We start from the raw sequence: 23,410 nt of genomic DNA, 5'->3' as shown, positions 1-23,410 counted from the left end.
CTAGAAACTTTCTCGAATAAACAAGAAGGGATTAGTTTCAGACAACCGCATAAACATGACAACTTTGTTTCCAAAGAATAAACAATGTATCTCTAGAGTCGCAGAAGCGATTGATAGACATTTCGCTCAGTCAATCGTGCATGCATCGTTTCACCAGAGGTGCAGAGAAATAGAGAGACGGGCGTTTTCAATAAAAGTATTTATTGAACAGTCTTCTTTCTCATGCAGAAGAAATGAACTGCTACAATCGTAATACTGGTTGCAAAGTATAATGCGTACAGTACGAAGAGTATTATAAAATAATACTGTAAAAGCATGGTATGGTTTCTAAGCCATAAAATACATACATAAATAATAAATACTAAAAGTACTCAACTGGTGTTTCTAGAATACGCCTACCTCAATGTACCTAACCTAAGTCTAGTACGAGGGAAGAAGTAAGTGATGAGTAACAGGAGTTTAGTATTCTTTTGCCAAGAATCTATCCAAGATTTCTCTTATGGTCTAGTCAGCTCCGTAGCTTGGTTTAGAATGCCGGAGGTCTGGTATCTCTCTCTGTCTCAGGACTCGATTTCCCAACAACTCGCAAGGGTAGCTTGGAAACACTGGAGCTGGATTTCTCGGCAAGAGAAAAGACAGCGTGTCTCTCAGTGCGTCTGCTGGAGGGTCGGCTTCCTTCGGCACTTGCTGCAGCGAGATGCGTCCGGCAAGTAGATAGTTGAACTGCTCCAAACCACTGTGTGTTTGCTAAGGCAAGTGTGGGCATATTTATACCTTGAAGGTGCCGAGTTTGACTGAAGGTTGGATATAATAATGTCATCAAAGAGTCTCAGTTCTTTGAAAACTCCATGAGTTCTTGGCTAAATCAATATTCAAGCCAGGGGAAGTCCCTGACTGCTGAAGGCGAGTTTTCCAAGAAATCGTTGTAGATTTGGACTGCATGAGCTATGTCTAAATATGGTTATGATATGTATGCCTATATAAGGATAGGGTGATATATACCTACATAAGGGCATGAATCGGGAAAATTACACTAGGGTCCAAAAATGCTATACAACACCCACTCCACTCATTATGCTCGAAATTTACTGAAGAATAAGCATCTAAAACATAACTAAAGCATTTGTTTGCAATCCCACCCAAAAATACATAAAATGCATTTTAAAATGGTTGCACATGAGCATTTGTACAATATGCATTTAGAAGCAATAGCTGTCATTCAAAGCATATTTAACAACATTCGAAATGCTATCTGAATGAATATTGAAATCACATTTATGAAATGGCTCTAAGTTACAGAAGAAAAAGGATGAGACCATCCCATAGCAGAATATATAAACTGTTTGTGTTTTGAGGACAAGGCCAAATATTGTCTCTCGGAAGTGTTCAAAAATAATTTCTTGTTCTCTAAGAATAGTTCTACTGTAACCCCTTCGCTGCGGGGGTTAATCCCCCACTGTGCTGGGGGGAGGGGGCGCGCACAGCGCCCCCATGCTCATGACGAGCTCAACTCGTCATGAGCTACGGCGCTCCTGTGCTCATGACGAGCTCAGCTCGTCACAGGTGTATTGCCTCCCGTGGAACGCTCAGCACAGCGGGGGAATTCTCCCCGCACCTGAGCGTTCCACGGGCCATGACGAGCTGAGCTGGTCATGAGCACCGGAGCGCCGTAGCTCATGACGAGCTCAGCTCGTCATGAGCATCCAAGAGGTTAAACAGATTACTTTGTGCCAAAAAGTGTTTCAATTTTGCAAAAGTCAAATAAAAAAAATAGTAGAAAAAATTGAGTTCCAAAGTTAGAAGTTTTGTTTTGAAAAAATGAAGGTCAAATCCACAGTTCATAGAACGCTGTATGCTAATTTCAAAAGTTATTCTCGATGTCTCTAGAAAACATTAAATCTTCTAAGCTGGCAAAGAAATCGTCTACCGCACTAGGTGAAAGTTGAACTACTGCATTAAGTAGATCACTCGTACACAGATGAGAAGCATCGCCGTCAGCGTCAACCGCATTAGCAACGTCCATAGTAGATGGTACCTGTGTGCCAGTTAGTCAACGTATCTCACTGGCAGCAGTTTGCGTCTGTGAGACCTCAATGAATGCCATCATCAGGATTGGTAGCCGTTGGGGACAAAACAATGCATGAGCCATTACCGAAACAAGCAAACCGTCAACATCAGTTGGCAGTGCTGATGGGAGTGTCAGACAGATATCTAACATGCATTCCTCTCCACAAAGCAGGCATCGTAGAACAGGTAAGATGCAATCCTGCCAGATTGATCTGAACAAAAGGAACCATGTGGTATTCAGATCTCTCAAACGAGCCAAGCCAAGAATCGGTGTTATTCGTTCATGATACTGCATCGCCAGAAGAGCATTTTCCATGGTAATCTGGGTATTGTTGGTGACTGGACTTGCCATATCGGAGCAGAAGAAATAAAAATAGTATCCCTGCCACGAGTCCCAAAGTGAGAGGCAGGCCGCCGAACACAGAGTGCACGAAATTTGGAAAAATGCCTAGGACTGCTTCTAAGGGTGTTAACACTCCAGAAAAAATTGTCTTAAATACATGTGCCATACCACTGGTATCAGACATGTTTAAGATATGACCTAACATTTCTGCGAAATGTATGGGGCAGTTTGTTGATAATCCGCAGAGGACCTTGCAACTTGCAGATCATACGTCTCTTTGGACGAGGTCAGAGGCACTGTTTTTTGTAAAAGAATGGCTTTCATTCTGCTTAAAGTATCAATTCGAATAGAAGAGATGTTCAGTGAAGGCCATAGCGGCAACTCCCCGTCTGTCTTGCTTTTAGGAAACAATACTTGCATACAACAAGTGACCCTTGCTGACACACTAACTAGATAGGCTATTCTTGGCATAATTACACAACAGCTGTGATTGTTCAACATTATGTAGCTACCATTGGAAAGCTGCCTAAAAATTGGATCTATCACTGCTGCCGGGGAACCCTGCAGGTGGCAAGAAAGGTTATTTGAAGAACCCTCGCAGGCTCCGTGTAAATTAATACCTTGACACAAAAGTGTACTGGTTAGTGAATGTTTGCAATTGTTACCACTAAGAAATATTTCCTTTCCCCCACTCCAACATGTGTGTGTGTATAGTAAATCCCAGGTTGACTTAATGTATTCTTTATCAAACCTTTCATACAGGCCTGCTGGTATGTGTTGTAAGCAATACTGAAACGGGAAAATCGTCACTGGTATTGTGATGGTGCCATGTATTATCCATTCCATGGCTGGTTTCTCAGATACGATTATTGGTAATCTTTCCAGTTTTTCTATGCTCAGCACCGTATAGTCTGCTCCCCTCTGTGCCAAAGAGATTTGTTTATCTGTAAGGTTAAACGCAGAAAACAATGACGTGGTGTTGATCAGACGCCCAGGCACATAGCCTGAACGCAGATTTTGTAATGTCCAGCCTAGTAGCATTATAGAACGTAATTGAGACTGGCCATGTTGTAACATTAGCAAGTCCTGTTCTATTATGTCTATGGCGGAGAATACAATACTGTCCAAAGAATAAATTCTGGATGACAGAGTTGTTAACCCATTGTCAACTACAGAGAGTGCTTTCTCTAAATTAATACGATCAATTTCTCGTATTCTTTCTGCAGTTTCTATTTGCGTGATTTTCCAAGCTTTATTATAAGCAGCGTATATACCGGAGAATATGAAATGTATATGACGTGGTTTACGAGGTCCTAGTAAGAAGTCTCTCAAATCAACGCCATCTTTAAGTAAAGTTAAGTGTTGTTTTATTTCTGGAAGTGTGGATTTTTGTAGCCACTCAAGGCATAGTTTTCCTACACTGTATCTTGTTATTATCTCTGGATGTTGTCTCTGGATATAGGAGGTTAGACTGTTAAAGTCCGCATGACATATTGAACCAATTGTCTATGGATTTTGATTAATTGTTTTAGTTGAACTAATAGTTCTGGACCTGTCATTTGTTCAATGGCAGGATGTGGTGTATAGCTGGCTGGTACCGGCCATGTCGCTCCTGGTCTACCTAGTGGACCGAGCCTGGTAATGTGATTTTGATGTTGTAGGGCGCCTTTAAACCAGAGCGGATGCTCTTGGTAAGTTAGTGGAATTTCAATGTCCTCGAAAGGAACGTATTCCGCTGGGGTTCCTCTACCTTGTAGTAGTGGAACTCATGTGTTACTGGATTTGCTGTAGGAAACAGCATCCATGAATAGAATACCTCTGTCTGCCTATATTCATGTGCCTCTATAACAAAGATTACCCTACCACCTCTCGATGATACACCATTTGTTATGAGCTTTATAGTGATTATTTTTCTTACATTTTCCGGGATGATTATTGCATCATCGTCGTCTTCATTAAACCCTGTAACGTCAAAACCCGGTTGGTTTGCATTTACTGCAGCTCCACCAGTCGCGTTGTTGTCGGCATTAGTCGACATTGTTTAATGAAAGTTTGCAGAGCAAGTTTCAAGGAAACAAAGATAAGGTGCACAATATTTTGGAACACTGTATCCTTCAACGTTGAACAAACCAAAAACGAATACATAGGATTTTCGTTTTAGTCAGTTATGGCGGATATTATCCTTTCACCCACTCCAGACGTCTATTGGAGTATTTTACGGAAAAAAGGGGTCTGTGTGAAAAGCACAACTGAGTTACTCTAGTATCTAGCGTTAAATTAGTGCCTTACCAAACGTTGGGCGCCATGTAGTGTAATTCCTATATTCCCAATGGGCTCTGCACATTGGAATAATATATCCTATAGCTTAGACGTAGGACTTAGGTCGACTAGGTCTCTATCAAACATATTAGACTTAATTGTGGGTGCCAACTAGCTCAGAGGTCACTAGAAACTTATCTCGAATAAACAAGAAGGGATTAGTTTCTGACAACCGCATAAACATGACAACTTTGTTTCCCAAGAATAAGAAATGTATCTCTAGAGTCGCGGAAACAATAGATAGATATTTCACTCAGTCAATCGTGCATTTTTCGTTTCACCAGAGGTGCAGAGAAATAGAGAGACAGGCGTTTTCAATGAAAGAATTTATTGAACAGTCTTCTTTCTCATGCAGAAGAAATTAGCTTCTACAATCGTAATACTGGTTGCAAAGTATAATGCGTACAGTATGAAGAGTATTATAAAATAATATTGTGAAAGCATGGTATGGTTTCTAAGCCATAAAATACATAGAATACATACATAAATAATAAATACTAAAAGTAATCAACTGGTATTTCTAGAATATGCCTACCCCGATATACCTAACCTAAGTCTAGTACGAAGGAAGAAATAACAGAGGTTTAGTATTCTTTTGCCAAGAATCTATCCAAGATTTCTCTTAGGGTCTAAGGAGCTCCGTACCATGGTTTAGAATGCCTGGTATCTCTCTCTGTCTCAGGACTCGATTTCCTAACAACCTGCAAGGGTAGCTTGGAAACACTGGAGCTGGATTTCTCGGCAAGAGAAAAGACGGCGTCTCTCTCAGTGCGTATGCTGGAGGGTCGGCTTCCTTCGGCACTTGCTGCAGCGAGATGCATCGGGCAAGTAGATAGTCGAACTGCTCCAAACCACTGTGTGTTTGCTAAGGCAAGTGTGGGCATATTTATACCTTGAAGGTGCCGAGTTTGACGTTAGGTTGGACATAATAACGTCATCAAAGAGTCTCAGTTCTTTGAACACTCCAAGAGTTCCTGGATAAATCAACATTCAAGCAAAGGGAAGTCCCTGACTGCTGAAGGTGAGTTTTCCAAGAAATTGTTGTAGATTTTCCGAACTAGTGGAAGGAGCCATGACGTATTTGGACTGCATGAGCTATGTCTAAATATGGTTATGATTTAAATGCCTATATAAGGATAGGGTGATTTATACCTACATAAGGGCATGAATCAGGAAAATTACAGTAGGGTCCTAAAATGCTATACAACAATGAAAACTCAGCAATCCCGTTAATAAAAAGGGAGAATAAGGTTGGGGCAAATACGCATCCTTGGCGTACGCCCTTCACTACGGGAAAGGGACTGGTGACGTTTCCCTGCCTACCCCAGCGTATTTGGGCAAAGTTGTCTTCGTGAAGGCATGCTATTAGGAAGAGCAGTCGAGGAGATATCCCTAGGTCCTGCAAGACAACCCAAAGCTTGCTATGCAAAACCTGATCAAAAGCTGACTTAAGGTCCATAAAGGCAGCATACATGCTACCCTTGCCCAAAACCACGGTTCGCCATTGTAGTAGCCTAAACTGGAATACTTAGTCAATTGTGCTGATGTGGTTTCAAAAGCCTTTCTGTAGAGGGGTGAGAATTTCCTGTTCCTCTATCCAGTCTTGGACCTTATCTAGCACCAATCTACCATCTTTTGAATAGAATTGATTAGGCTGATAGGCCTATAGTTCCCTGGGAGGGACTTATCACCCTTTTTGTATAATGGAAAAATCTCTGCCCCTCTCCAGGAATCAGTGACAGGAGCCCCTAGGGCAATCGCATTAGCCAATGTCAAGATGTACCTCTTCCACCAAGGCTTATTGCGAAGGAAAATATCAGCAGGGATGGCGTCAATCCTCGGCGCCCTACCACCGTAATTGTACTAAGGGCCATATCGACATCAGCTGCAGTAAAGAACTTGTCATGGTAGTAATTGTGAGGAATTGCTATGACGCTGACTTCTTCAGGTCCGTTTGCATATCGGGATTCAAAATGAATTACCCATTGGTCCTGGGCTATATAATTCTGAGGCTGTGGTTGGTAGCCCCCCCCCGCCCCCTCCCTGCCTCATTTGACCAAATTCCAGAACCGTTGGGAATTGTTAGTGGCACAAACCATCTGAGATCCTGCCATCTATTTTCATCCCAATCCTTGTTTGCCTTTAACTGGGACCTCCTACATATTCTGTAGTGGCTATCCGAAAACTCAATGAATCTTTCCACCTAATTGCTTCACTGAGATGTTGGCTGGTGGTTTTAAATGCATCATCAAACCCATGGCACATGTTCTTTTGAGGGATACTCCCAGGCCTGCATTCTTTGATGAAATAAGAGCGCAGCTTGGCAAACATTTACTATGCAGTGCGGTTATGGGGTGCAATGATAGAGGGTCAGGGTAAATGGAAAGGGCCTCTAGGACAGCTAAGGTATGCTCAGTTTCCACAGCAATAGAAGCTAAAATATCTGGTTTCTTCAGAACCATTTCCCACTTAAGGTGCCTCAGGTCATTAGTAGGAACCAAGTCACGGGTGATTAGACAATTTTCAAGTAGCAAAGGTTCTTGTTGAGTCAGTAGTTTAAAAGTGGAATATAGTGGGTTGTGATTGCTTTCCAATCAATCCCTCATTACTATGTCCAGAAGAGTGTGCCATCAATTTAGAAGAATTAGCAGATAGTAGAGTAACGGCCATTATTAAAGGTATTAGCCCCATGCCTATCAGAGGGAGTTCTTCCATTAGCTGCCCGTAATCCTTTTTCTAGGGCGATAGCTTTAATCTGTATTGCGACATCTGACTATCGTATGATGGGTACTAATTTAAGGTTTGGAATTCCCCACTGGGCATCTTCCTCCATCGCAAGTTCCTGATCCTCGCTGTTAAGAGGCTCAAATATCAAGTTAAAATCCCCTGCAACGTTCACTAAAGAATCTCGAGACCATTGATCTAAGATGACATCAAGAGTCACTAAAACTTCTGATTTCTTCCCCCGCTAAGCCCCCTAACATAGACGTTGTAAACATCGATATTCCCAAGGGATTCCCCCAGAAGCCGAATGGCTAGAATGTCATTATTCTGGGTTTGAATTTCCCGGATTTTATGACAGGTAGCCTGTCTAACCCAGATTGTGAGCCCCCCAGAAGGACGACCTTTGACCCCCCTTATGGCCTACAAAAAGGGTGATAAGTCCCACGGGTGGGACTCCCATGGGTGGGAGCAACCTTCAGTTTATGTACTTGAATGCATATTCATTAGTTATTTCTAGAGGAGAGTCCTTGCTACATTGGGCTCAGTATTAGGCTGGAAGCTGCCAATGGACCCTACAGTAGTCATTCCACATATCAATTTAGATTTATATATCAATATGTACAAGATGGTACTGCTGTGGTTGGAATTTGTGGTACCAAAAAGGGACATTGCTCGCAAATGCAGGAAAGGGGAACCCTTATCAGTGGAGGAATGGAAGAAGGGTCTTGACTAAAGTATAAGTATGTTATAAACCTATAAATGCTGATAGAGGTTGCCACCAAAAACAGTGTAAAGTTAAGTCTGGATGGTGTCATTGTTTAGAGATTATCAAGGAATCATTTGGACCCTCACCAACGTTGTTGAACAAAGAGAAGTATGGGTACAGGACTTACAAATAACTGGTGAAGGGGACAATTGAAGTATTGAACACTATTATGTACTTTTTTTTAGGTGCTGGATAAATATTGTGAAGATGTGCGGCAGAGATTGGTCAGGGTTGACTTTCTTTCTTCTTTCTCATTTATCAGTTACCTCTTCTGTATCTTCAAACAAAATCAATAAATAATCTGTTATTAAAGTAACCCAGGTCACTAGCACTGCTGGAGGACAGAAAGCCAGCAAAATGCAAGAGCACAACACCTGCTAGAAAGGATAAGTTACTTACCTGTAATCCTAGTTCTCTTCCAGGGGTATCATCATCAAAGCCATAAGCACTGAATATTCCCGCCCATGTGCGGGACCCCAGAAACAATATAAAAATATATATGTAAAAACACATATATCTCGCTCCACATATATGTACATACATATATTATTTTTCTCACACCAATGCAGCCCCAAAACTGAGGCTAAAACAATGTAATCACATGTACATGTACTGCAATTAGTAAAGGAAACAAGAAACACATTAGGTCAAATTTCCCTTGAAGTTTGTGTTTTAATGAGTAAAACCACTCATAAATCCTCAAAATTGCTAATAAATAGCCATTGTTAGCCCTCAGGCTGCATTGCAATACATAGCATAGAAAATGAAACTATTTTCAACAAAAACTGGCACCGTGCCTTTAAGGCAGCCATGACCCATGCTTCCCATCATGCCTCAGGGGTGACAGTTAGGCCAGTTGTTCTTTGCATAACCCTGAAGACAGGGCTCAACCAGAAGTTTGTAATAGTACCGAACCTCATTTACCTGGGAAGGAGGGTGGGTTGCTTATGACTTTGATGAGGATACCCCTGGAAGAAAACTAGGATTACAGGTAAGTAACTTATCCTTCTCTTCCAAGGGATCCTCATCAATAGTCATAAGCACTGAATAGAATAGCAAGCCCATCAACCACCTACAGGTAAATGAGAAGTACATGACCCAACCAAATCATAACAGCAAATAACTCAGCTGTTAAACAGATTCCTCAGGGAGGTCTGGCCCACCTGGGTATCTGCTCTCGTGTCAGAATCTAGACAGTAATGTCTGGTAAATGTATGGACAGACCTCCAGGTCGCAGCTTTACAAATCTCAGACATGGGCACATTATGCAGGTAGGCCGCCGTGGCAGCTCTACCTCTAGTGGAATGCGCTTTAGGGGTAAACCCCAGAGGTTTTTGCGCCAATTGGTAAGCAAGTTTGATACACGAAACGATCCATCTGGAAATGGAACGTTTCGATGCTGCATGACCAGTTCTGATCGATCCATAGTTAACAAATAACTGATCAGAATGCCGAATGGACATGGACCTGTCCAGATAGAACTTTAAAACCCTTTTCAGGTCCAAAGAGTGTAAAGACCTCTCAGCTGGAGTAGAGGGATTGGGAAAGAAAGTGGGCAGAGAAATCGACTGATTGACATGAAAATCTGACACCACTTTCGGCAGGAAAGAAGGGTGCGTTCTCAGAACCACTATATTCAAATGAAACACTGTATATGGTTCCTTGGTACAGAGAGCCTGAATCTCGCTCACCCTACGAGCTGACGTAATCGCAACCAAAAAAGCGGCTTTCCAGGAAATATGCTGTAAAGTCGCTTTATGAATGGGCTCGAAAGGAGGGCCCATCAATTTTGATAGTACTAGGTTCAGCTCCCAGGGAGGAGAAGGAGGACGTATTGGAGGGTACACCTTTTTCAGACCCTGCAGGAAATCTTTTACCGCTGGCGCTGGAAAAAGAGGTTTGTGAAGGTGATCGCCTATAAGCAGTTATAGCGGCTAAATGCACCTTAATGGAATTAAATTTCAACCCTGCTTTAGCCAGGTACAACAAGTAGAAAAGAACCGCTTCTTCCTGAACCTTCACTGGATTATGACCATTCTGCAAGCACCACACCTAGAACCTCTTCCACTTGCATGCGTAAGAATGTCTTGTGGAAGGCCAACGTGCTTCTTTCAGAATGGACATGCAGTCCTGTGGCAGTCCTAGATGGCTGTATTGAATGACCTCAGGAGCCATGCTGCCAAGCTCAGTGACGGAAGGTTGGGATGGTGAATCCTCCCGTTCATCTTCAATAACAGGTCCGGCCTGCATGGAAGCCTCTTGTGAGAAGCCACTGACAGGGGAAGCAGGTCTCGGCCAGTCGAGGGCAATCAGGATCATTGATGTGCACGAGTGGTTCAGCTTGCTCACCACCTTCGGGATAAGCGGAAGGGGTGAAAAAGAGTACACAAATTCCCCTGACCAGTCGATCAAAAGAGCATTCCCTCTTGTTCCTGGCCGGTAGAACCTGGAGGCGAAGCTTGGGCATTTGCTGTTTACGTCGTCCACGAAGAGGTCTATAGATGGACGACCCCAAGACTGGAAAATACCTTCTAGCACTTCGTCGTTGAGAACCCAGTCCTCTCTGTCTTCGAAGTGCCGACTTAGTGCGTCCGCCCTCACATTCTGCTCTCCTGGGAGGTGGACTGCTTGAACAGACAAATTGCGAGCCAGAAGCCAATGCCAGATGCGCTGAGCTTCAGTGATAGCGTCCTTGAGCGTGTTCCTCCCTGCTTGTTCAAATAGTACATTGTGGTGGTGTTGTCCGTTTGTACTAGAACCGCTGCCTCCTGAAGCGAGGGAAGGAACGCCTTGAGGGCCAGGTGGACTGCTCTCAATTCCAGCAAGTTGATGTGGTAGGTGCTCTCTTTGGAAGACCACAGACCCTGCACTTGGAGAGACCCCATGTGCACTCCCCAGCCTTGTAGAGACGCGTCTGTGATTATCGTTTGCGCAGGAGGAGGTTGATGGAAGAGTACTCCCACCTGCATGTTCTGCTTCTTTGTCCACCACGGGATGGAAGCCTGAGCCACCTCTGACAAGGTGATCTGATCTTCCCAGCGAGCTGATTGATGGTCCCATTTGTCCTCCAGATCCTGCTGAAGAGGACGCATCCGAAGTCAGGCTTCGGTACCAAGAAAATGCATGACGCCAACGACCCTAGGAGGGAGGCTACTTTCCGCACTTTCTGAGTCCTGCTGCGAAGAACTTGCTGGCACTTTAGCGTTATAGAAAACTGTCTTTCCTCCGAAGGAAACACTTTTCTTACTTCGGAGTCTAGCAGAGCTCCTAGGAAGTGAATCTTCTGAGTGGGTTGGGAGACGGATTTGCTGTTGTGACATGTAGGCCTAGCCGCTGACAGAGTTCTATGCAGGTCTGGAATTGATTCCTTACGTTGTCTGGGGAAGGACCTTTCAACAGCCAATCGTCTAGGTATGGGTATACGAAGACCCCCCTGCGGCGTAGAGCTGCCGCCACCACTGCGACACACTTCGTGAACACCCTGGGAGCCGACTTCAACCCAAACAGTAGGACTTTGAACTGGTAGTGGGAGGTCCCCACCCGGAACCGAAGGAATCTCCTGTGATCGAGTCGTATTGGGACATGAAATTATGCATCTTGAAGGTCCAGCGAACACATCCAATCCCCCTTCCTGAGATGTGGATATATTTGATGAAGCGCCAACATGCGAAACTTTTCTTTTCTGACATGTAGATTGAGTGTCCTCAAGTCCAGAATGGGCCTGTATTCTGCCTTCTCGTCCATTTTTCTGACCAGAAAATACCTTGAATAGACTCCCTTCCCCCTTTGAGCCACCGGCACCCTCTCGATGGCTGATTTTTCGAGGAGTGTCGCTACTTCTTTCTTTAGCAGTTGTGGTTGGTGGCTTGACGTTGGCATCGGAGGAACGAATGGAGGTAGACGATGAAAACGAAGACAGTACCCATTCTGCAGCGTAGACAACACCCATTGATCTTTTGTAATGGCCTGCCTCTCTGCCCTGTGATGTGCAATGCTCCCCCTCACTGGAGTGGACAACGGCGCTGGGGTAAGTGAAGACTCATTGTTTCTGCTGAGGCTTATTGAAGCTGTTGCCTTGGCGCTGATTTCCTCCTCCTTTGAAATTGCGCTTGCCTTTATATTGTGATTTTTGTTGGCCTTGTTGGTTCTGACCCTTCTGCCAGTGAGGGGTTTAAACCCTCTGCTTCGAAGAGCCCTTGTTATCAGAGCGGAACTTCTTCCGGAATTCCTTTTTCTTTTCAAGCCCCACGGCTTTAAGGGTGTCTAACTCAGTTTTCATCCGTTGCATCTCTTCATCCGCACTCGCCCCAAAGAAAGATGTACCAGAAAAAGGAAGGTTTAGGATTCTGGCTTGAGCTTCGGGTTTTAAGGCTGTCAGGGGCAACCATGAGGATCTCCTTGCTGTGATCCCATGCGCATATCCATGCGCAGTGAGAGTAGCTCCATCTGCTGCCGCCCCTATAACCTGATTGGAGACCTGACTGCCTCCATCAGAATCTCTTCAAAGTCCGTTCTATCTTCCGGAGGAAGCTTTTCAGAAAACCTCTGAAGCGAGTCCCACAGAGATCTATCGTATCTGCCCAGTAGAGCTTCCGCATTGGTGACCTTGAGGAAAGAGGCTGAGGTGTTACACACTCTTCTCCCCCATGAGTCTTGCAACCTGCTGTCCTTATCCGGCAGTACCGTGGATGAGGAGGCCACCGCATTGGATTTTTTAGCCGCCGCAATGATTACTGAATCTGGTGGTGGGTCTGACTTGAGGAACAAAGGATCCTCTTCAGGCGAGCGATATTTTTTAAGAATCCTAGCTGGTACAGACTTCACTGTCGCCGGAGTCAGGAAAACCTCATTCACTGGATCCATGATGCTCGGGACCAACGGCAGCAAAGGTTTGGGTGCCGATCTGTGCTGCAGGGTTTCAAAGATGACCGTCGTCTTGACCTGCGGAGCCGTCATAGGCACTCCTAGCTTCAGGGCTCCCCTGCCCAAGATGTCTTGGAACGAAAAGATATCCTCAGTTGGAGATATTCTCGATGGTGGGCTGTCTGTTAGAGTCGGAGAGTAACTCCTGTGATAGCGGGTCCTCGATGGACTGGAAGATCTACGAGACCTCCTTCTGCTCCTGGACCTAGATCTTCTCTTACTGGAGCGCACTCTAGAGCGCGACCGCTCTTTGGGGCGGGAGGCTTGTCCTCGATACCCCCTCAAACGGTCCGCCGTCTCCTTGTCCGCTGCCCAGTGGTGAAGTGGTTTGTACAATCTTGGGGAAAGACGAACCGAAGGAGTCTTCTGGGTGCGATCTCTCACTGGCGAACGCGCCGGAGGTGGTTGAACCGCTTGTCCATGCTGCGCCCTTGGAAGAGAATGCCTGGACCTCACACTGTCCGAGGAGCTGACTTCCCCATCCGAAGATCTGTTACAGCGAGATGCCGAGGAGGATGAAGACAGGCTCACCAGAGACCGTCTAGAGGAAGACCTCGACCGACTTCTCTCATCTGAGACCCTTCTCCTTTTGTTGGGAGGATCCTGTACAGAGGACTGCTCCACCTCCGCAGCTGATGCTGATCTTGGGGAACCCTGCTGAGATGTAAGGGCCTGAGGATGGTCCAATGATTGACTATCCAACTCTTGCACCACCTGCTGCAAAGGTGACCTTCCCTGTGATTTTTCAGGGGAGACATGCCTGGAATTCGAGCCGCCCTGTTCTCTGGATCTCCGCTGATCCGTCGACGGTGGTTGCTTCGACGTCGAACATCGATGCCGTGTAGATGACCTGCGACCTCTCGACGTCGACCGTGATTTCCTCGACGCCGACTTCCGGTGTCTGGTAGACGGCAGAGGATGCTCCGACGTCAAGCGCCGCTGCTCCGACTTCGAATGTTCCCTCGACCTCGAGTGACGACTGTCCCTTTACGGAGATTTCCTTGTTGTTGAAGGCTTTTTGCCAGATGAAGACAGAGGCTGCTTCGACACCGAACGCCGATGATCTGGCGACGTCGGAGTATGCCTCGACGTCGAATGCTGCTGGGCTGACTCCGACGGCGGCTGCCTCGACGTCGACCAGCGTTGACGAGGCGTCGACGTGGGCTGCTTCGAAGTCGAACGATGATGCCTGATCTTCGACGGAGGCTTCCTCAATGTCGAACGACCACGACTAGTCGTCGACGGAGGCTGTCTCAACGTCGAACGCCGGTAGTTAGGCGTCGACGGAGAAGGCCTCGACCTCATAGCATGACGATGCTGCTTCGACGCCGGTTGGCTCGCCGTCGAGCCCCTCTGCTCCAATGGCGACCTACCCCTCGACGCTGTCTGTAGCGGAGGTACCTTGTCTCTCGACGCTGAAGACTTCCTCTTCTTCGCCGTTGAATGCTTCTTCAACGCCGATCCCGACGCCGAAGGTGAACAAGTCGGAATTCCTCTCGACGACGACCGCGTCCTGCGAGTTTTCTGCTTCTTGGGAGAGCTTCCTCTCTCAGAAAGTCCATAAATACGAATTCTCTCTATGTCTTTGAGAGTTCTGGAAGATAAAACCTGGCAGTGTTCGCAGGAACTTGAAGAATGAGAGTCTGGCAGGCACAAGATACATACTGGATGAGTGTCAGTCTTGGCCTTCTTCCTTCCACATGAAGGGCATTTATCAAAAAGGGAAGGCATTTTGACAGAAAAATTACCTTTTTTAAGCCTAAAAAAGGTAGCAGTAACCAAAAGACGTCGAGTGAAAGCAAAAACTGTAGTAAAATTAGAATATTTTTTGACAGAAAGTCAAAAAGAAAGGGAGCTGTTTCACCAAGGTCCTGACTGAAGGAACCGGAAAGAACAACTGACCTAACTGTCACCCCTGAGACATGATGGGAAGCTGGGGGTCATGGCTGCCTTAAAGGCACGGTGCTAGTTTTTATTGAAAATGGTTTCATTTTCTATGCTATGTTTTGCAATGCAGCCTGAGGGCTAACAATGTCTATTTATTAGCAATTTTCAGGATTTATGAGTGGTTTTACTCATTAAAACACAAAGTTCAAGGGAAATTTGACCTAATGTGTTTTTAGTTTCCTTTACTATTTGCAGTACATGTACATGTGATTACATTGTTTTAGCCTCAGTTTTGGGGCTGCATTGGTGTGAGAAAAATAATATATGTATGTACATATATGTGGAGCGAGATATATGTGTTTTTACATATATATTTTTATATTGTTTCCGGGGTCCCACACATGGGCGGGAATATTCAGTGCTTATGACTTTGATGAGGATCCCCTGGAAGAGAACAAAAGGCTTGCAGAAAGATTAACGGAACAGAAGCCCAAACAGGAATATCCAGGTGAGTATTTATTCACTGCCTAAGATAAGAAACACAATGCAACTGTCTCCCAAAGAAGATCTTTTCAGATCTGGGCTTCATACAGCTTCTCCAATGTGTTGGCAAAGTCTAATATTTCCAATACATTATATACGCTTAGAGTTGGTTTTTGTCCAGCCCCTTGCTCATGATTGCATGGCTTTATTGTCTATCTCAAATCACTGGTAATAATTCAACTGCATTCCTCACTATTGTATGTTTGTCATTCACAGGGGCATTTAAGTCACAGTGTTCTGACAGGATGAGGGATCCTTCCACGGTTCACTTTGCTGTGCAGTATGTAAGTGGCACTGTTTTCTGTCACTTCCTCCCTGCTCCCCCTCCTCACTATCCTCCACTCTTCCCACCTCCCCCGCACCTAGCATCTTCTTCCTTCTGCTACTCCCCCTATTTAATTTTTATTGCCATCTTCTTTGTGCAGCCATTTGAAACGATTCCATTCTAAAATGGCTGCTTGCTTGCACATGTGCTGTGCAGTGGGTATCTCTGAATGAGTTTTCTTTGTTCAAACAAATCCAATTCAAAGATAGTTTCTGTGGAAGCAGGCGCAAATATGATGGCCATTTTCGACTGGGATGTGTTAAAATAAAATGCATAAAAATATGCCTGCCTTGGATGTGTGCCCATCTTTGCGGGTCATCTTTTGATGCATTTTGTAATATTTAGCAAAATACTATTACAAGATGACCACTGCAGTTGCACATGCGTTCACGACAGTCATTCTTAATATTGTCTGTATGTCCGCATCCACCGTGCCCATCTTGGAACACCATTTAATTTTAAAAAATCCATTCATAGATGGCTGCTGTGGATGTGTGAACATCTGAGGCAGCCATTGTTTCATGTCTTTTGTTTTACTTTAACATAATGTGTTTCAAGAAGACCACTGTGGATGTGCACACTTGCTGCAACTACCTTTGATTGCAACTAGAATTGGTAAAAAAAAAAAAGTTTCACAGCTGAGTCCTACTGACTTTCCTAATGCTTGTTTCTTTAAGGATGCCAGCGGGTTCCAGTCTTCAGATTGTGGACACACCCTATGATGTAACAACTGGGAACAGTAAGAGATAAGCAGCAAATGTTTCCAGTTATAATATTTGTCCTTTACACACCCTTTCATCCTTTAGGCAGAAAATGAAACAAATCTCTTCCCCTTCTCTAACTGTCTGTGTTTCTCCAGAGCTCCTCTTTTACAGCCTCCATTGTTGGTCTTTAATGTGGTATAGTTTTTAACTTGTTGTTTCTGCGTTGTGCATGCACACTGCATGAAAGATAACACTCAAGAAGAAATATATCTCAAATTCCACTCATTTAGGTAAATTCAGGGTTGTATACGATGTTCTGGGGATTTGCTCTAACGTGCAAATCTTTTTAACATTCACAACACAAACAAACAGTGTAGGCAAAAGCCATTTTACCTCGTGGGTCGGATTCGTTGACTCAAACGGTAACAGTTCCTGTGTTTCCTCGCAATAGGGAATGTTGATGAGGGTTGTGCCGCTTTGTTTTGTATTTCTCTTCAGACAGGGAAGTATGGCAAGGACAAACGAAGCAATAATACTGCAAACACCAGGAACTATGAAACCAATATCGTAACTACCTGTCATGTCATGAATCCAACCTGCGTCCAATAGGAAAAAACCTACAATTATCCATGATCAAAATATAGCAATAATGTCTCTAATATGTTAGTGACAATCATCTTGAAAACATTTTTACATGTAAGGGCATAGCATACCTACCACAAAAATAAATATAATACTGACCTTTTTCACAGGCACAGCATCTGAGCAAAGAATGTGAGTAATGTTTTTCTGTAAATAATCTAATGAATTATCGCAAAATGTTAAGCCTGTACTAATCAATCTCTTATATGGAGAATATTTATATTGCCATGAGATGCAAATAGCCGGAGGGCTGTGTGTCTTTTTTTTAAAAAAAAGACTGCTTTTAATTTCTACACCAGCAAATAATAAGTTTAGGGTTTGGCATATTGGCATGTGAATGCCACATAGGTGGAAGTTATATTAGTCTCACAAGAGTAAGGAAATGGGAACGAAGTTACAATTTGATCTATTTGTCCTTATGTTGAGGGGTATCATACAGCAGTGCTTATTGGTGTAAGATTGAAAGACTGATCCAAGTCTATGCAATAAAGAAATGATTTGTTGACAGTGGCAACTGGTGACATTTGAAAGTGGCATGGTGTAAAAGTTCAGGATGAGTGACGTGAGATAAAATTTAGCATAAGTGATATGTGGAGAGCAAGCGAGCGAGCCCAAAGACTATTTGTGAAAGAAATTGCGGGTAAATGGTGCATTTTCAAGCAAATTTGAGAAAGCAAGAAGGTTAATAAGGCAATTGTGAAGTGTAGTTATGACATCAATAAAGAAATGTCATATTATAATGATACAGGTAGCTGCTTATTCAGTATAACCACAGAACCTCATAACAGTCTTTGAGATAACAATGTTGAGTACCTCACAGACTTCCTTATTTATTATTATAATTTTACAAATGAAATCTAATGAGGAAATACAAGTTATTCCAATATATTAATATTGAGTACACAGTTCCCTGCCTCAAATTGATACTGATTCGACGCCCCCCAACCATCATGTAGACCACAGCACAAACATCGCCCTTAACTAGCCTTGTTTGTTTGTTTTTTAAACTGGTGTGAGAAAATTGAAACTTCTGTTTGTTTTTAAATTCACCTTCTTCCTACCTTGCCTCGTGGTCTCCTGGGCACTTATCCAACTCTGAGACCCCCGCGCAGCCGAGATTAACGCTGCCGCGGGATAGGGAAATCGCTACTCGGCGCCATCACCAAGCCTGACCTCAGGCCACGCCCCCTCACAGTAGGCCACGCTCGAATTCCCCTTTAAGATAATGTGCTTCCCACGGACGTGCAGCGGACGGGCACGGCGGGCGCGCCATCTGCGCGCCGAAGGCGCGCCTAAGGCGCGCCCGTCTGGGCCCGTCCGGCCCTAGGCCCAGTCGCTATGCCCATTTCTTCCAAGAGCCGGCTCACTTACACCCAAGGTAGGCTCCTCGCACTTAACGCTCCAAGAAACATAAACTGTACTCACACCTATACAGGAGAAAAACTTTTTTTAATTGCGACCTTTGCAACCCGGCTCATACCAACGCAGAACGCCACGGCCTACAACTCGGCCTCCTCAATTGTAGGTCATTACCTAAACACTCCCTCGCGATAAACCTTCTCATACAAGATCTTGCCATTGACATTCTGTTCCTGACGGAAACTTGGCTCACCCCCAGTACCGACTCCGACATCGTGAATGCCCTTCCACCCGGCTACCAAATCTACTCTCAGAACAGACCCCTCGGAAGAGGAGGTGGCCTGGCAATAATATACAGAGAGCATTTTGCCTGCAGAACAAATAACAGCAATATCGATGACTGCGAAAGTTGCCATTTCTCCCTACAGATCTCACCTGCAACCTCCCTCTCTGGTCTACTGATATATCGTCCACCAGGAGCCCCCTTCAAGTTCTCTAGCGCCCTAGCTGAAACTGTCACCCTCATGGCAACGACATCTCCCAACTTTGTAATCCTGGGTGACCTCAATCTCTATCTACTAGACCCCAAGGACCTCACTGCCTCTGAACTTCTTACCGATTTCACTTCTTATGACTTACCTCTGGTGAATTCAGAGGCGACTCATGACAAAGGGCACCTTCTGGACCCCGTTTTTACCAACATTCACGACCTTAAGACCCGCACTCCCCTCCCGCTTCCGTGGACAGACCATTTCTTGATCTCTAACGACTGGCATCTCCAGGTCCCTCCACCCCCACCACCCAATACCAGGGTCACTGAGAGATGCTGGCATAAACTCTCGCCTGAATAATGGGCCTCCAGGCTCACGGAAGCTCTCCCCCCCCCCAGTCCTAGACCCAGTCACTGCCGATACGCAGTTTAACTCCTGGCTCACTCAATCACTGGACGGCATACTTCCTAAAACAAGTACCGTGAAACGAGCCAAAAGAGTGAACCCGACCCCCTGGTACACCCCTGAGCTTAACTTATTATGTAAGGACTGCAAAAGGACAGAGCGCACCTGTAGGAAGGACAAATCCACAGCCAAAAAGGACACCTTCCGTGCCTCCATAAGAACCTATAAACTCGCGCTACGTAGAACCAAAAGCCATTTTTTTGACGAAAGAATAGAAAACTCCTTCTGTTCAGCCAGAGAAACTTTTATCATTTTAAAAGAACTCCTTAAAGTCCCGGATCCTCGGCCGGAGAAATTCCCTGCTCCTAACTCTTCCGAGGATAAATGCCATAAACTGTCAAAATACTTTGACGAGAAAATCCAGAAAATTCTCGCCTCCCTACCCCCAGTCGACCACAGTACCAACGATGAGGGTCGCCTCAAACCTGACCCTACCTCCAGCCTTCACCCGGACCAACCTACCATCCACCTAGACACCCTCGGCCCAGTAACCATTGATGAGGTCTTGACCACGCTCGCCACAATCAAAAGTGGCTCGCCCAGCGATCCGGTGCCCATGCGCATCCTCAAAAAAGTGGCTTCCACTATTGCCCCTCCTCTAACAGACCTCATCAACTCTTCATTACTGCAGGGAAAGGTCCCCCCCAGCTGAAAAGCGGCTGTTGTTAAGGCACTTCTCAAAAAACCCTCACTAGACCCTCTGGACCTGGCCAACTACAGGCCAATCTCCCTCCTCCCCGGAATTAGTAAAATCACTGAAAAAATAGTGAATAAAAAGCTCTCCTAGCTTCTTGAGTCTAATAACTTGCTTAGGAGCTCGCAGACTGGATTTCGCCCTGGTCAGGGCACGGACACCGCAATCTTGGCTGCAGTGGAAGAGACCAGATGCATTCAGGACGAAGGAGGATCAGTGGCAGTGATCCTCCTGGACCTCAGTGCGGCCTTCGACACTGTCAACCACCGGGTTTTAATCCAGCGACTCAGAGACATCGGGGTGGAGGGCACTGCCCTAGCTTGTTTTTCATTATTCATAAACCACCACTCCTTTCAGGTTTGGGAAAACGATGCCCGCTCCCCAGCAGTTCCTCTCCAGTGCGTAGTGCCGCAGGGCTCTTCGCTAAGCCCAACATTATGTAATGTCTACATGTCCCCACTGGAGGAGGTAGTCACCCCGTTCGGAGTGAAAATCATTAGCTACGCTGACGACACTCAGCTTGTGGTGTCCTTATCCCATCCCAACCAAGAACCATCTAATCTCCACAGCTGCCTCTCCGAAATCCATGGGTGGATGAATAACTCCGCGTTGAAACTCAACGGGACCAAGACTGAAATCCTGCTTTTTGGTCAAAAAGGACTCTCCCTTCCCCCCAACCTCTGGCCCTCCTGTCTAGGGGAACCCCCGGCCCCCAAAACCGAGATTAAGAGCCTGGGAATCTGGCTAGAGGAAGACCTGTCCTTCAAAACCCAAGCTAAAAAAACTGCTGGGATTTGTTTTGGGCTTCTTAGATCAGTCAGGAAAATACTCCCTCTGCCTCTGAACTTCTTACCGATTTCACTTCTTATGACTTACGTCTGGTGAACTCAGAGGCGACTCATGACAAAGGGCACCTTCTGGACCCCGTTTTTACCAACATTCACGACCATAAGACCTTCACTCCCCTCCCGCTTCCGTGGACAGACCATTTCTTGATCTCTATCGACTGGCATCTCCAGGTCCCTCCACCCCCACCACCCAATACCAGGGTCACCGAGAGACGCTGGCATACACTCTCGCCTGAAGAATGGGCCTCCAGGCTCACGGAAGCCCCCCCCGCCCAGTCCTAGACCCAGTCACTGCCGATACGCAGTTTAACTCCTGGCTCACTCAATCACTGGATGGCATACTTCCTAAAACAAGTACCGTGAAACGAGCCAAAAGAGTGAACCCGACCCCCTGGTACACCCCTGAGCTTAACTTATTACGTAAGGACTGCAAAAGGACAGAGTGCACCTGTAGGAAGGACAAATTCACAGCCAAAAAGGACGCCTTCCGTGCCTCCATAAGAACCTATAAACTCGCGCTACGTAACACCAAAAGCCATTTTTTTGACGAAAGAATAAAAAACTCCTTCTGTTCAGCCAGAGAAACTTTTATCATTTTAAAAGAACTGCTTAAAGTCCTGGATCCTCGGCCGGAGAAATTCCCTGCTCCTAACTCCTCCGAGGATAAATGCCATAAACTGTCAAAATACTTTGACGAGAAAATCCAGAAAATTCTCGCCTCCCTACCCCCAGTCGACCACAGTACCAACGATGAGGGTCGCCTCAAACCTGACCCTACCTCCAGCCTTCACCCGGACCAACCTACCATCCACCTAGACACCCTCGGCCCAGTAACCATTGATGAGGTCTTGACCACGCTCGCCACAATCAAAAGTGGCTCGCCCAGCGATCCGGTGCCCATGCGCATCCTTAAAAAAGTGGCTTCCACTATTGCCCCTCCTCTAACAGACCTCATCAACTCTTCATTACTGCAGGGAAAGGTCCCCCCCAGCTGGAAAGCGGCTGTTGTTAAGGCACTTCTCAAAAACCCTCACTAGACCCTCTGGACCTGGCCAACTACAGGCCAATCTCCCTCCTCCCCGGAATTAGTGAAATCACTGAAAAAATAGTGAATAAAAAGCTCTCCTAGTTTCTTGAGTCTAATAACTTGCTTAGGAGCTCGCAGACTGGATTTCGCCCTGGTCAGGGCACGGACACCGCAATCTTGGCTGCAGTGGAAGAGACCAGATGCATTCTGGACGAAGGAGAATCAGTGGCAGTGATCCTCCTGGACCTCAGTGCGGCCTTCGACACTGTCAACCACCGGGTTTTAATCCAGCGACTCAGAGACATCGGGGTGGAGGGCACTGCCCTAGCTTGTTTTTCATTATTCATTAACCACCGCTCCTTTCAGGTTTGGGAAAACGATGCCCGCTCCCCAGCAGTTCCCCTCCAGTGCGGAGTGCCGCAGGGCTCTTCGCTAAGCCCGACATTATGTAATGTCTACATGTCCCCACTGGAGGAGGTAGTCACCCTGTTCGGAGTGAAAATCATTAGCTACGCTGACGACACTCAGCTTGTGGTGTCCTTATCCCATCCCAACCAAGAACCATCTAATCTCCACAGCTGCCTCTCCGAAATCCAGGGGTGGATGAGTAACTCTGCGTTGAAACTCAACGGGACCAAGACTGAAATCCTGCTTTTTGGTCAAAAAGGACTCTCCCTTCCCCCCAACCTCTGGCCCTCCTGTCTAGGGGAACCCCCGGCCCCCAAAACCGAGATTAAGAGCCTGGGAATCTGGCTAGAGGAAGACCTGTCCTTCAAAACCCAAGCTAAAAAAAACGCTGGGATTTGTTTTGGGCTTCTTAGATCAGTCAGGAAAATCCTCCCCCTGCTCCCTCCCATCTCCCGCAAACTGCTGATCCAAGGCCTTATTCTATCTAGGCTGGATTACAGCAATGCCATCTACCTGGGAGCCCCCGAAGTCACCTTCAATAAATTACAAAGAATTCAAAACGCCGCGGCCCGGCTTCTCACCAACACTCCGGCCAGATCCTCGGCAAAACCAGCTTTGAAACTCCTTCACTGGCTCCCAGTAAGAGAAAGAGTCAAGTTCAAGGCTCTCTGCCTGGCTCACAAACTCTTGCAGGACAAGGGCCCCCCCATCCTCAAAAACTTCATCACACCCTATAAGGCCACAAGATCCCTTCGTTCGGATCACGAACGCCTTATCACAGTCCACAGAGTGAAAAAGGCACGCACAGGCGGGCGGCGATTCTCAGTGAACACGGCCAGACTATGGAACTCCCTCCCCCGGAAACTAAGGATGGA

At 45.8% G+C, this 23,410-nt stretch overlaps 1 protein-coding gene across 1 annotated transcript in view; it reads right to left on the bottom strand.

Annotated features, from left to right (window-relative positions):
* Window positions 1-23,410, bottom strand: part of LOC147707999 (monocarboxylate transporter 10-like) — a 770,926-nt gene that overhangs the window by 43,517 nt on the left and 703,999 nt on the right. The window contains exon 9 of the mRNA XM_086925276.1: window positions 16,995-17,197. Coding sequence (XP_086781402.1) covers window positions 16,995-17,197 — 203 coding nt within the window. The remainder of the gene's footprint in view (window positions 1-16,994; window positions 17,198-23,410) is intronic.

Source organism: Lissotriton vulgaris, chromosome 6 (genome assembly GCF_964263255.1).
Source record: "Lissotriton vulgaris chromosome 6, aLisVul1.2, whole genome shotgun sequence".
In the NCBI taxonomy this organism is placed as follows: Eukaryota; Metazoa; Chordata; class Amphibia; order Caudata; family Salamandridae; genus Lissotriton; species Lissotriton vulgaris.
This window is presented reverse-complemented; position numbering and strand designations above follow the sequence as displayed.